We start from the raw sequence: 15,330 nt of genomic DNA on the forward strand, positions 1-15,330 counted from the left end.
TCTAATGGGTGTTTTGCCTGTGGTCTCCAGATACCACATTGGTAGTCTCTTCCTGTTTGGACACCCCTTAAGTCTATCCTAACTGATCTTGTTAAACTTTAACCTTGTTCCTAAGAACATGCTGACACAATGATTTTTCAGTTTGGAGTTCATGCTGTGGCGGTTACATGTGCTGAACACATTCTCCCAACCTGGATTATTTTTTTCTCTGTGGCAGAAAATGTCTTCCTAACTAGAGAATAGAATATTATGCATCCTCAGGCAAGCTCAGTGAGTACCAGCAGGAGAGGAGACATTTACCTATGTGGAATTATTTTAGAGTGCCACTTTATCACTTTAGAAGCTACGCATGTATACAATAATGTTTGTTTATCCACTTGAGCACAGTTTGAATAGAGAAACTGAGCGTCACTCCTTCTACTGTACTTTAACATGCTGCATCTATTCATGTGCTGCTGTTACATAACTTAACTACATAGTTTATGGTTTATTCATGAGGCCTATTTTAGCCCAGAGAACTGGGCGTCCTGAATCAGAGGAGAATCTCTCCATCTCTCCACATGCCCTGGGGGGAAAACAGGAAGGCAGGCGAGTAAGATTGTAGACTTGGGCAGAATTACCACTTCACTGAATGAGAAAGAGAAAATGATATTCGTCACCTGCTCTGCCTCTTCCCTCCGCCCGTCTGACCATCATCGTTTTATTTTCCCACCAGCCTCATCTGTGTATGCGTGCCTGTGGGGATGTGTGCGTGTATAACCGCGTCAGAGGCAACGCTGCAACTCTGGATGTCTACATGCATGTATTTATGTAGCCCGGCATTGCAAATGATGCTACCAATCTGGACAGGACAGGAGTTGGCTGAGAGGATGTGTCGGCTGTGCATCATTGAGGATTCACCAGCTTCTCCTGTGTATATGTGAGAGAGAGGGGGAAAGAAATGTACGTAGCATGTCACAGCAGAGCCCTCTGCTGTTTGAAGCATCAGTCTCAACTCATCATGTCCTCTGACTGGTTGCAAACGTTTGCTGTACAAGAATCTGCATATACAAGTCTCTTTCACTGCAATTTTCAATCTGTGTCTTATTTTCAAAAACCTATATTACTTGGATCTTTCTGAAATTACATTTGTAAATATAGGGTGAAAGTGACAGTGTTTCATTTTGCACTCTTTATCTACAGCAGAATTCTGAAATGTTCTAATGATGTTAATCATGCTTTTCAATGTCTGTGAAGGTTCTCAGTCATCCAGGTCATCGTAGTCAAAGGAGTTTGCAAAGAAAAGCGTCTGGACTTCTTTGAGTTGCTTGAAGACGTTTCACCTCTCATCCGAGAAGCTTCTGAACTGAAGAAGCTTCTCGGATGAGAGGTGAAACGTCTTCAAGCAGCTCAAAGAAGTCCAGACGCTTTTCTTTGCAAACTCCTTTGACCATGCTTTTCAATGTAGCCTCACAGCAAGAAGGTTGCTAGCTTTGAATCATGCCAGCTGGTGGCCTTCTGTGTGGAGTTTGCATGTTCTTCCCATGCTCGTGTGGGTTCTCTCCAGGTGCTTCAGCTTTGCCTCATTCATGGGTTATGTCCACTTTAGAACTGGTTATTCTAAATTGGCCGTAGGTGTGAATGTGAGCTTGGATGATTGTCTGTCTCTCTGTGTTGACTCTGCAGTAGACTGGTGACCTGCACACGTGCCAAATCATAAATGTGGATTCATCCACTGTGGCAACCCTGTGAGGAAGGAAGCAGCTGAAAGATGCTTGGCTGTAGGCACGAATGTGGGCAAACAGCTTGTTCACTGGCTCAAATACCCACTCCTCGTTGCTACTGAATAAAGTAGTATAGACACAGACAGAGACTGACCTGGTGCTCATCGGGCTGCACTAGTGTCAGTCCAAAACAGGTGAAAAAAATCACCAAAAAAAACACCAGTTTGGCAAAAATGAAGACAATGATCATACCTGTGATTGAAGAGATTGCGAGGCAGCATGCATAGAAACATTTAAAAAATAATATCCATATCCTAAAACGGAAAAATCAATTAACCAAAAAATACAAACACACTAATATTTAAAAAGGTGGGATTTGTGTGCATCACTACACAGCTTATGAATTATTTGTTATTTTCCTGCATGACATACACGTGTAGTAATGAGTATCTCCCTTGTTATCCCTTCTATAGACTACATGCTTGAATTCTTCTTTTTTTGTAGCTGTTCATATGAGATCACAACCGAAAAGACAGAAGTCCTTATTCAACAAAAAGATCAGGCAGAATTGAGAAAGAAGAGAAAAATAAAAACACAGTAATTGTGAGTTTATCTAGAAAGAACAGGAAGTTGCACCTGCGGCATGTAGTATATTTATACGCAAAGATCATTTTGGCAAAGGTCAACTGTGTGGCTGATATTTTTCATAATGTCAGCATATTAAAAATGTATGTAACAACATGTTCCAGCCAAACAAATGTTGAAGTGACATTTCAGATCGGTATCCTGTGTTTATCTATTTGTTTGTGTAGTATAGCTCATATTGACTCACATGGAAGGATCCATAGAAGGATCAGGATTTCAGATTTATCTCTGGTATTTTATGGATTTATGTTTTATTGCTACATTATCCAAGAAAGCAAAACTGATGGTGAAACAAGTAGGTGGTTGTTCCTTGGAATCAAACTAACAGGTGGTGGAAGATGCAGGAAATCTGTTTCAAATGTTTTCTTTTTTTTCCCTATTTTCCACCAGACCCCACTGTTAATGAATCTTTTCAAGTTAGGCATCCATTTTTGAAAATAGCCAGACACATGTGGAACATGTGTATCCCATTAGTGACTCAGCTAGTTATTCTTTAGTCAATAAACTGATGTGAAATCTGGAACATCTGATGGGACTTAAGTGCCCCACTGAGCTAATAAAGGCCCCGGTTTTGTTTTGTAGCTTTTTTTGCTTTTTAACTAAAAATCCATTTTTATAATATCTGAAGATGTGAAAATTTATCGCACTCCAATGAGTATTCTTAGTCGTCTAACAAATAACTTGTTCTCATCTCAAGATATCAACGTTGCCATTTTGCCAGAAGCTGCAGGCATCACTGAGATAAACACTTCAAACATGTGATAAACACTGTCCTATGGTGTGGGGGCTTTTATTCACCAACTAAGGCAATTTTGGGCATGAGAAGAGCTGATTTAAGGATTTAAAAACAACTTTATGAAATGGGTTTGGTTTAAAGTATATTTCATCATTGTCATGACCACTGTTGAGTTAAACACGTTCCAATAAATGACTATATAAACTTTTCTAAATTCAATAATCACATAAAATTACTAATCAAACAGCTATATTGCAGTTATTGCCACAGTGGGGAAAAAATGATCAAACATGTCCTTTTCCTGCACAGAGTGAGTGGATGTAATTACCTGAGGTGCTCTACCCACTGAATTAATTTGATAATTACTGAGAAGTGAATACCTGCCTACACCTGCTTAGGAACCAAGCTCTGTCTTGCACGTATACTGCTAATGCTACTTTTTGGTGCTGTTGTACCTTTTTTTTAACCTGAGGTTTATTTGAAGGTTCCTTCAGATCTCGAAGGTCCCTTTGGGTCATGTGTCCAGTTAACTATCAATAAGGACTGGCTTTGGTCAATTAAAAAGCTTTTCTTTCTTCTATCTTGGGTAAATAGAGATTGTGACGGCAAGTGAGGCGTGTTTCATCCACCAAACGCTACTTAGGAGGATGCGGTTGATTTCATTAAAATCTCAAAGGTCAGGTCAGGAAAGGAAATGAGGGGAAGATGATAGAAGAAGAGGTGAAAAAAGGGAACGTGAGAAGAGATGCTCAGACTAGTTTGTTCAATCTTCCACTCCAGTCGAGCTGTCAGCTTTCTTTAGCTTGTCTTTTGCTTTCTGTTATGTTACAGCCTCTTTTCTGCCCTTCTTCCTCCATCATTATCTCTTGCCATCTCTCTCTCCCCCTCTCCCTTTTTCTCTCTCGCCCAAGCCTTAGAAAGAGACCATCCAGAAATAAGGCCATAAATAAGAAATCAACGGCCTTTTCTGTCCCACCACATTACAGGCTTTTGATGTATGCTTTCTGCAGTAGTATTACTCACCAGCTTCAAATCAATGCTCTAATCTTTCCCTCTGCCAGATTGATTTCAGTGGCAGTGACAACAGCGCAGAGAGGTGCAGTACACTGTAAGCCATTTTCAAAATACTAGCAAATGAGTTAGATGCCAGAGATCACATAGGCAAAAACGCATTATGTAGAGAAGGGAGACAAATAAATGGAAAAGCCCTTAACCACTACAATGAGAATGCCTCTCTTACTGTTACTTTTACTGGCATGCTTTGGGTCCACTTGTCTTTTTAGAGGAAGGGATCACTATAAAACAATTTAAATTCATTTTGAGTGACCACCTCCTAAGATGAAACATTTTTATCCTTATGGTAGTGATCACTTCCAGGATGGCACTGCCCCCATCCATAAGGCAGCGAGGGGTCGTTACTTGTTTGAGGATTATGTAAATCGAATGCAGTGGCTTCAAGATATCAACTAGTTTAAACATGTATGGAAGATTTTGGACCAGTGTTTTAGACTGTGTTCTCCACCTTCATTGTTGTGATGGCAACTGTGTAATCACTGTTTGTTAATGTGTGGATAATAAATCCATGTCCTTGAAGCTGCTGGGGAAAATCAGCAGACTACTTCAGCAGAGTAATCAGTTGACTTCAAAAGAGGAAATATCTCTAAGAAGAGTTGTTCCATTCCTTCAGTGGAGATCCAGAGACTTACAGAGTCAATGTCAGGGAAGCTTTTCTGGTAATTCTCCAACATCTAATCAAGACACTTAGTGTTGTCGTTTTTATTTAATTTATCGTATTTTCTGTATGTGTATTTCCAGTTTAGTTTTTCAGAACCACATTTTAAAACAGTTTAAATCCGACTTGTGTAAAAAAAAGAATACAAAGATATTAAGTTGTGCATTTTAGCTGCCTGCTAAGTGTTGAGTGAAGGACACTTTGCAAGTTTATTACGTCAGCAGCGTGGTATCGATTTTAGTTGCTCAAAACGAACTAAGTGAATGTTAATGTATATTTGTGTGACCCGAGACTGAGAACCAAGACTCGCAACATTTATTTACTTATTTTAATACATTGATCATGAATAACATGAAGAATTAAGTGTGTTTTTGTTCACTTTACAGGAGAAAAGACTTACCTCCACTATATAATCTTTTGTCTGTATTCGATTAAAATCAGTGGTTTTTATTTTTTTTACAGTGATACCTTTCAACCATTCATTTTTACAGGAAGACTCAAAAAATAGACTTATCTGAAAAGTGGAAATCATCCGTTTTAAATAAAGTGAAAAACATGTTAGCTTACATTATAAGCATGAGAGATGCTCATGTGAGCTTGTGGTCCGCTACAGCCTCTACATGATTTGGGTTTTTCCAATAATCCCATTAAGATGGCAAACATTCAGATGAAAATCAAATACTGATGTTAACAAGTTACACAAGGGATCTGTGAATGTGAGAGCTGTAGTTTCTGGCAGTCTGCCCTTTCTTCTCAATCCAGTCTTAGCCAAGCTGACCTCCAACACATTCAACCTGTGAGGGCCCGGAGAGGGCGTGTTCACACTTGCATGAGTGATGTGTGCCTCTGAGCGGATGAACCTGGTAGTGAGGTTATCATCCAAGAGTCTGCTCAACTGGAGTCAGACTTGAGGCTCACTGGCCAGAAATGAAACAGGTCAACTGGAACACACAGACACACACAAACAGGGAGAGAGAGAGACGTATTGCATACTGACCTTTACTTATCTATTCTTTTTCTACATTTCAGAAGAGGCAACTTTATTTTCAAAGCACATTTCAGACACTAACATATATTTATGACATATATATATCTATTAAAGATGTAAATTTAGGCGAAATTTCCACTCTCTTGATTCGTGAGAATTGATATTGCGTTGATAATGTAGCTTTTGCGTGTATTTTCCATTCATGCAAAAAAGCAGCAATTTTACTCTCGAGCTACTAGAGACTTTTGATTTTCTCTCGTCTCATATATAAACACCACAACCGTGAGGATAAACTGATTTCCTTTGGTTCTATTTGTGGTTGTGCTGTTTTGGACATTACCCAAAGTTCATGACAACAGTACATTGCAGGGTGAAATCAGAAATGTGGCCTCCCTGTCCCCATGCCAGAAGACTACTTCACAATTACTGTGCCTTGATGTCCTTTCCAAAATTATCACAAACAGGAGTGGAGATAAGATGGATGCTTAGCAAAGACTGCCGCCTTTGCGCTGCGAGTTCTTCATACTCCTGAAGCATCTCCCAGCATGGTCATAAGCTCTCTCTAAGTCAAAAATATACATTTAGGCTGGTTTGATAAACTCCCGACACTACAAGGGTGCATACATTCGTGTTTTGTTGGCATTACTAAATATCAGCCACTACCAGTTTGGGCCATCTGTTGATTTCAGAAGGATCTGTCATTGTATTCTGCTCAAAAATTGGAAACAAGAAAACTTTGTAGCTTTTACTCACAAATAACTCTGGGAAAAAAACAAATGAATCATTTTCAGTTTTTTTCTGTTAAAACTTTTTAGATCTTCACTGATGCTTAATGCCTCCAAGAATTAGTCATATGCAGTCTTGTGCACACAAATGCTTTTGACTTTTCTGCTCTTACATGACATCAACTAGACTTGCAAAGCAAATATAGTTTGCATTGGCAGTGCAGGTGGTTACTGAGTTTTTGCCACTTCAGTTTTTCCCACACTAGAGATGCTCAGCTGGCTTTGCAATATTACCCACTTGAAGTCTTTGACATGTTTCTGATCATTTCTGAACTTTTTCTTTTTTTGCTGTCGTTGCATTATTAGCTTGCTAAAAGAGGCTTTATTCTGTGAAGTGGTTGAAATGAATGCTTAGTTGGGTGGTGCAGGTCAAAGTTTCACCTACATGAACACTTCTCCTTGGATCACAGAGCCTTATGAAGGTCATTAAAAGATGATAATCAATGATACTGAGTTCATCTGTTTTGGCTGAGAGACATAAAATAATCTACAGTAAGATTCTGGTTCTAATTTGAATTTCTTTAATAATATGGTCATCAAACATCCAAGATGTTATTCCACCTGGAACGGTAGCACTCCGTGCCGTCCACTTACTTAATTTTTGTGTACATCCCTCCAGTAAACACAGAAAAATTAAAGCAGGTTTGAAAAAGGTTGGTGCCTTTTTTAGTTTTCCACCGAAAAGAAAGGTGAAAAAAAGAGGAACAGACCGCGTTCTCTATCTTGCATCTTAATGTGCGATTGAACATGGCTCAGATTAAATCTTTCTTGTGATGTCTTTGGCTGATAAAAGTGATTCTAGTTACAACGTGTCACTGTGAAATACAAAATAGGATGTACTTGGGTTTACTTTCTGTGAGAAGAATATAGTCTAGGTGGAGAGTAAGAGTCAATATATCCATAATCACAGCTGTGATGTTATACCAAGTAATTGGTTAGCTCACTGTGATGTTATACACCCAATAAAAAACAAGTGGAAGCCATGCCAAGTCCTCTACCTGTGAAGAGAGTGGCTGAATCAGTGGCAGTGATCTGTTTGCATCAAGATGACAGACACTTCAGTGTGAGAGCAGAGCCAGACAGACACTCTCTGTAATTTGGATGATGCTTCTCAGTATGGGGTGCCAGAACAAGCGGGAATCTCCATAAATGCTTGCTCACATTGCAGCCAAAGGTGTCCCAATTATTTATTTTCCCTCACAAGACAGCTGTTATCTAATCAGTATGAAAAGCAAAATGTTGCATAGAGTGTCAGATTTTTAATTTACAATCTGGACCACCAAGTTATTGGGTGCAGAATCAGATCTGTGGCTGGCAATAGCTTAAAGGACAAGACATGATCTGACTCATTGAAATTTTACATCCTCCTCAGCACCAATTATATTCTACACACATAACCGAAAGGTGTTAAAAATCTGATGTTAAAATGTTGGCGTGAAAGTGAAGGTGATTCATTTCTTTCATTTAAGCTTCATTGTTTTTGATTTCGTGTTGTTGCTGAATGTGGATTATACTCTTAAAGGCACTGAAAGAGCAAAAACATGTTGCAATTTTCCAGCTGGATAGGACTATGATGTATACCAAATCCTAGAAGAAGAAAGCAACCAACCTGAAAAGAGGTTGCCTTTTTTGAATGTTATCAGTAACATACATTCCACCAGAAGGTGACTTACTGCTAAGTTGCTATGACCACATTCAGTGGTGGTTGTTGAAAAGTGTTTCTAGCTTTAAGTGCCAACAGAAGCAGACAGTAAGAGTCAGAAGAGATAGTCAGCTGGATCAATGGAAGTTGACATCGAACTGTAACAGTTAAAAGTTTGCAATACATGCAATACATTATTTGGGCTCTATTGTATGGAAGCCCGTTTCCGCCACAAGAAAAAAAAAAAAAAAAAAAAGTATCCATAACTTGAAATTTTGACTTACTTTTCTCAAAATTCACGTCATTCAACGTCATTTCTTTGTTACAGCTCAGCTACAAATGCTACAGCTAAGCTACCAGTATTACAGCCATGAATGCACAAATTGCACAAATTGCTGAGTATTTTCAGAGTGGCTTCACAAATGATTAAATCTTTGTGTTATTAGCTAAATCACATGGCATTACTATCAGCCAACATACTCTCGAAAGCGCCAATTTGTTGTGATCCAGTTTTGAGTTCACATTCCTCTGCGCCGTATTCTTCCGGGTAAAAAGAAAATGATATCATTCACGTAGATTACTGACTAGCAGAGCTAACTCGAAATTTTGAGTTACATTTCTCAAAATTTTGAGTTAATAAGTCGAAATTTCGAGAAAGAGAACTCGAAATTTCAAGTTATGGATCCTTTTTTTTTTTTTTTATAGTGGCGGAAACGGGTTTCCGTACTATTTAGCTGAGTTTGCTAGCTTACAACAACGTTTGCAAACCAAATTTTTCACACAGGTTTTCACATAACCATTAGATGGCAACATTATCTGTGCCACTCTGTGTTCATCAGTGATTATAAGTAGATAATAATAGCCCCTTAAGCTGCTCAAGCGTAGAGGAGGTGCCTATTAGCAATATGCATGGGACTGATACAAAGTGACAAGTCATTAAGTGGGCTCATTACAGTAATAACAGAATAATGATATAAATAGCTTCAGTACTGTCAATAGCAAGCTTTTGACTTCAGCCAACCAACCACCCGTTCCAAATCTGTAATCTCTCATTTAAAATTCATTTGACAAGAGAACTTTGACAGGAAAACATAAAGTAAAGAAAAACCCAATCAAGTGGCAATCATAATCTGACAGAAGAATTACTTAGTAAAAGGTGTAGCACACATGCAAGCCTTATGACTGGCACAGTAGAAAGCCTAGCTGGCCCACTACTGTTTTAGTTCTATTTTGGGGTTTTATTTGTTTTGTTTTGGGTTTTTTTAATTGAGAAAATTATCTACCTATGCTTACTGCGGATGTTGGTGTCATGTCTGAATGCGGGAATGGCAAGAAAAAAGAAAGTGGAGCTAACTTACTAAACCATTCGTTTGGCTGTGTTTCCACAGTTGACTGCAGAAGCAATTCTCCGACTGGTCAATGATCCCGTGCTGCCATTTTACCCTCTAGACATCGCCCTGGATGTTCAAAACAAGCTCAAAGGTAACACTGATGATCATGCGTTTTCAACTGTGGTGATGATAAAATACAGTCTAGTGGTATGTGCATGGAGAGAATGATGAGGCTAGGTGTACTATATACTGACTGACTTCCACTGAAAAGCACACAAACAAAGGTAGCAAAAAAGTGTGGCGCATTTTGAAGATGAAGAGTTTCGTATTTCTTTCAGTTGTGATGGAGAACAAAACAGTCAAAGAAGAAAAGTGGGCATAAGCAAGATAATATCATAATATGTTTTTTTCTTTGTCTGCTGGATGAGTAAAAAGGAGATTTGCTTCTTCATATCTACATATAATATTGTGCAAGGTAAAAAGGAAAAATAACAATAAAAAGAGTTGTGGTTTTTATTTTAAAAAGAGACTAATTATTGGGCACTAGATGATCATTCAGGTTGAAAACAAGTAGCAGTTATGCCTGAGTATCTACCGCTTTATACAGACATAACAATGAGTTAGGAATAATAAGAAGCTGAGTTCAATAACTGTATTTCTTTCTTCAGAATCCAAGGTAACTAATATTTAAGCAAAAGGCTCTGTAGTCTGCTTTTCAACTCTTTATGTCAAAATTGTGCAGTTGCTGTCTGTGTGTTTAGCTAACAAGCCAAAGACCAGTTCATACAATGTGTTGAGACCCGCAGGCCTGCAGCGGTGCAGCTGTAAAAGATAGGCTACTTAAAACATTTTGTTTTATGTATCTGTGGGAGTGTTCATGTTGGTTGTTGGGGAGTGTAAATTAGGAAATGATGCATAAGGTGACTGGCTGGTCTGTGGAAATGAGTTATGCATCTGCACAGAAGTCCATGACAGCAGCTACTACACACACACACACACACACACACACACACACACACACACACACACACACACACGACAGAGAGCTTTCTGTAGTTTCACACAGTGCAGAATGAAATATCACCATTCAAACTGCAAAATTGCAGGACCCCTTTGTCAGGATCCTTGTTGAAATAATGCATTAAGTAACTTTTACCCAAATGTTGACCAGGACAGACTAAGAGTCAGATTCACTAAGTGACAGACTTACCACAATCTCAAAAATGCACCCATGAGAGTGGACAGTTCTGTGGGTGATCTACTAACAATGCATTAAATTCTAAGACAGCCCGTTTCGGCAATGACATGCTTTCAGTAAAGAGAAAGAATGAGCGAGTAATGTACCTACCAAAATAATACAGCATAAGCACAGGTTTTAGTGTTTCTCCACTGAGGAGAGTCCATGTGTTTTTGGTATGAGGGTAAAGTGAAAATTTGCTGGGGACTTTATAGGTAGGCATTACAGGTTTTTCTGGATAAATGCGATAAACCTGAAATAAGTGTGTAACATTTGAGCTGCATGATGTGCAGACAAACTTGAAACATTATTTAGAATGAGATCCTGACCCATGTAAATATGTATGAAGTTACCCTTACTCTGCCATGTATGTAAATCCATGCATTGCTTTTGTTTTCCTTTATGAGGCAGCATGTATTTATGAAAGTCAATATTATATATTGATTTAACACATCATGAATTTCTGCAAGTTGACAGACATTTCAGTGTTACATATAAGATATCCAAGGTTAAAAAAAAAAGCTAAAGTCACACTGCGTGTGCATTTAAAACATTGGACTCAGTAAAGAGTTACATGACAGATCCAAAGCTTTGGCAACGCTCTCAGAGCACTGAGCCATCCACCCACACCAGTTACATGCTTTTCCTGACAACATCCTCCCCTGGCATTTCAAATAAATCCACAGTCCTAGCGGCAACTATCACAGTCACTTCAGGCGCAAAAAAAGACATGCTTTTTAATGCACTGACTTCAATGCAATTTGCAACAAATTGCATGCAGTACACCTTAGTAAATCAGATTTGTAGGTTTCATTTAAATATGCTCTTCCCAAAAGTTTTGAGCCATCAAAGGGAAACTCCTGGAAATACACAATAAGGATACAAAAACTCTGTCCACAGCTTTCTATAGCTTTTTAAATACATAATACAAATTTGGCCCCATATTGCAACCATTAAAGAAGATATTAACAGTGATGTGGCTACCAGAGAACATATGTGTTAATACAATTCAGTGACCAATTACTTGATTACTGTTAAAATGACTCTCAAAAAGATTTTCATATTTTTTAAAAGGAAAAAAAATCTATGGAGTTAACTTAAACACAATTTGACAAAAGGATATCATAAGGATGCACAACAATTTCAACATGCAACAAAGAGTTGCAGAATGTTTCTCCATGCAGGCGCATACACATGGACATACAGAATAATGAAGCACTGTTTCAGCTGATTAAGCCAAAGTCTTTCTCTCATGATTACACAACATACTGACTTTACTGGATTTACAAATTAAAATAATCAAAGTGTCAAATGTATTCCCTCTCAGACTTTTACATCAGCCCTGAGAAAACTAAGTCTTCTTGAGTTGTCCTTTTGTTGTAACTCCCATCTTTTTCTGCACCCTTCATTCTTCTGTTCTTACTGTTCTTGGTTCTCCTCTTTCAGCACAGTATATATCCTTGTATCGAAATGGTGGTCTTGAATCTGTGTGTGTGTGTGTGTGTGTGTGTGTGTGTGTGTGTGTGTGTGTGTGTGTGTGTGTAGAAACTGAAAAGAAATTGGAAATCTGTAATGGATGTAAACACCAGATTCATAACAGTCCAGTATGGCTGTAATGCCTTGGCTAATGGACTGTAGTAAACCACTGAGGTGTTTCATACAGATTCCACGTTCACTTTGAGAGATCATTTGCAGTAAAGCAGGTTTTTTTTCCCTTGAAATCTCTGGTCATTTTTTACTTTAATTTATTAAACCTCATTTCCTGTGGATCGTCAGGTTAATATCTGTTCTGTGCATGCAGCCGATCCTCTGTTTTTCCAAAAAATCAATTTCATTCACTAAGCAATCTAATTATAAGATATAATTAACATTAAGAATGGATATTTTGGATTATATTGAATAAATGTTGTGTGGAATCTGGCTAGAGCGAGCAGGTATCTTGTACTGTAGGTCAAGTTAATAATCTATCGATTTGAAGCTAAATTAGACCTTGACTAAATTAAATGGCCCCTGTTGTATGACTTGCATAAACACACTTGCATTTATAAAACCTAAAAAATGTGTGCCGTTAGCTAGAAAACACAGCAGTTTTGTCAAGGGCTGAATTGAAACCCATGGAAATGTACATTGTCAAATACTCTGCGGTTAGCATGCTGTACAGCTCCGGCCTTCTGAGCCAAAATCAGCTTATTCAGTCACAGTCTCCAACCATCCAAAGACTGTCCTTGAATATTAAGATGACCATTCAAAGAGGATGGACAACAAAGGCTTTAATACATTTACCCTGCACGCGGTCTTCAAAATCAAAAATAAAAAAAATAAAAAAATAATGCAATGTTAGTTTTGTTATGCATGAGGAAAACAAGCATGTTGTCGAACAGAGTGAGTTCTATGAATACATTTTGAGTGGTGCACACTGTACCGAGCTGATTCTTCAGGCTTGTGATAAAATAAATCTATAAGCCAAGGTGTATCAATCATTCACACACTATGATCAGAGATTGAAAGAGATGGAGATGGAGAGATGCTCTTCATGACACGTACTGTAGCTCTAACTTCAAGTCTCATTCATTGTACCACTAAGGCAATCACTCAGTGGCTCGGGTTCAGTGGCTCTGTCTAAGTATGTAAGCATTGTCCCATTAATGCCTAGATTGAGTGGTTATGCTTCCTCATCTGAGACTAATGGACAGATTATAACCTGAGAGAGAGAGATGACTGATTATTATACCTGCCTGTAGCCCCTATGTCTATTTCTTCATCACCCATATGTCTGTTCCACTGATTCTCCTCTCTGTCAATTCAATTCAAAAGCACTTTATGAGCATGAAAGCTACACCGTCTTGGCAACTTTGCACATAAGTGGTGTGCTGAAGAACCGTACTACAAATGAGTGTCATTTCTTTGTAGCTAAAAGGTGAACCATCCAACAAAGAAACAAACAACAGCAGGAAATTACACCATCAATTAGTAGCACAGAACAAGAAGAGCATTGAGTTTTATGTAATTCGTACGTGAAGCTTCCAATATTTAGTTAGGCTACTCTCGCTACTTAATTCCAAGATCTTATTTTGTCAAAAAAGGTAATATCACCCACTTCAGCCATCCTTCTAAACCTACTGTAGGACTTTATAAGAGTCTAAGTTCTGTCCAGATTCTAAAAAAAACACAAATGTTTGGCATTTTCCCATCATTAGAACAACCTGTTTTGATAATTAGGTCACGTTTCTTATTTATTTGCTCTTCAGTCATCCAGTCTAATATTTCGTTAATTATGATATGTGTTGTTGGAAAGAGGGAGCAACCGTTACTATGGTTACTAAAGGTATATTTAGGAGTTTTTATTTTCTGCTATGGGCTTAGCTAGCTATATTCTGAATGCTGCCTCTGACCATTAGATTATGTGTTAAATTAGAAAAAGGGCAAAAACACTCATCTGTTCACTAAGACACTGTAAGAAAAATTCTGAAGTTGCATCATTATTTAAATGCTTAAGCCACTAAAGTAATAGAGTGTGTATTATCCAAATAAGTTAGTATAAAATCAGTTATATACAAGTAAAAAACAGCTTTTTTAAGGTCACCTGAGTAATTCACCGTGTAGGTTAATATGTTTGTTAAGTTTATGACCATTGGGGCTAATTTTTCAAAAAGTTCAGTTGTTATATTTTTAGTGGCCTGAGGTCCCATTACAGTGAACTGATTAATGATAATGATAATAATAATCTTATTTTGTTCAAAGGTTAACATTTGAAATAGGATATTAGGGACGTGGCCTTTGATTGCTACGTGGCTGCCGTCAGTGGCGGTTAAGGAGCTGTCTGCTAGACTACCAAAAAAACAAAAACATGGACAAAAACAATCTATAGCTATGTTAAATATCTTCATTTTAAGCATTTTGTATTAAATGCAATCATTTACACTTTTTTCTATTTATTATGTTTTATGTTATTTATATAATCCTTATACTGTTATACTATTTTCATATTTATATTCGTATTTCTATAAACCTTTAATTTTATAAAGTTACTTTTATGAAGTTTGTTTCAAACAGGAGTTGCACTAATTCCACTGTATTTTCAATTGGGCAATGATAATATATGTCTTCTTCCTTTCAGTTTTTATGATTTAGTGTGGATGCTGAACCACAGGTGACACAGTGGTATCAACACTGTGGAACCTGTTTGGTTTTTTTAATTTGTTTTTTGCTTGGATGCTATGATAAAGCAAAGGCTTATGATCAACAGAGTGAGAAAGAGGCAAATAAGATTAAATAAATCACCTGACTTGTGTACTGTGCTAAGGATGAATGGAAACAGAGTAGTGCTGCTACTCATTTTTGGAACAAGCTTTATTTTATTTTTTATCTCGTTTTTTTTTTAATACACAATTGGACACTCTGTTCTTAGACTGTCATCCAGTGTCATCTTTCCTTATGCCTACATGTAATTTTACTATTCTCATCAGCTGTGTCTAATCAGAAAGAGACTGCCTGTGTCAGATTTTGGGCTTTTTATTGTGGTTATTAAATT

The 15,330-nt window shown here is 37.8% G+C and overlaps 1 protein-coding gene across 1 annotated transcript in view; it reads left to right on the top strand.

Moving 5' to 3' along the window:
• Positions 1 to 15,330, top strand: part of LOC120436365 (inactive N-acetylated-alpha-linked acidic dipeptidase-like protein 2) — a 483,232-nt gene that overhangs the window by 439,480 nt on the left and 28,422 nt on the right. Inside the window, exon 19 of the mRNA XM_039607291.1 lies at positions 9,620 to 9,713. Coding sequence (XP_039463225.1) covers positions 9,620 to 9,713 — 94 coding nt within the window. The remainder of the gene's footprint in view (positions 1 to 9,619; positions 9,714 to 15,330) is intronic.

Source organism: Oreochromis aureus, linkage group 23 (genome assembly GCF_013358895.1).
Source record: "Oreochromis aureus strain Israel breed Guangdong linkage group 23, ZZ_aureus, whole genome shotgun sequence".
In the NCBI taxonomy this organism is placed as follows: Eukaryota; Metazoa; Chordata; class Actinopteri; order Cichliformes; family Cichlidae; genus Oreochromis; species Oreochromis aureus.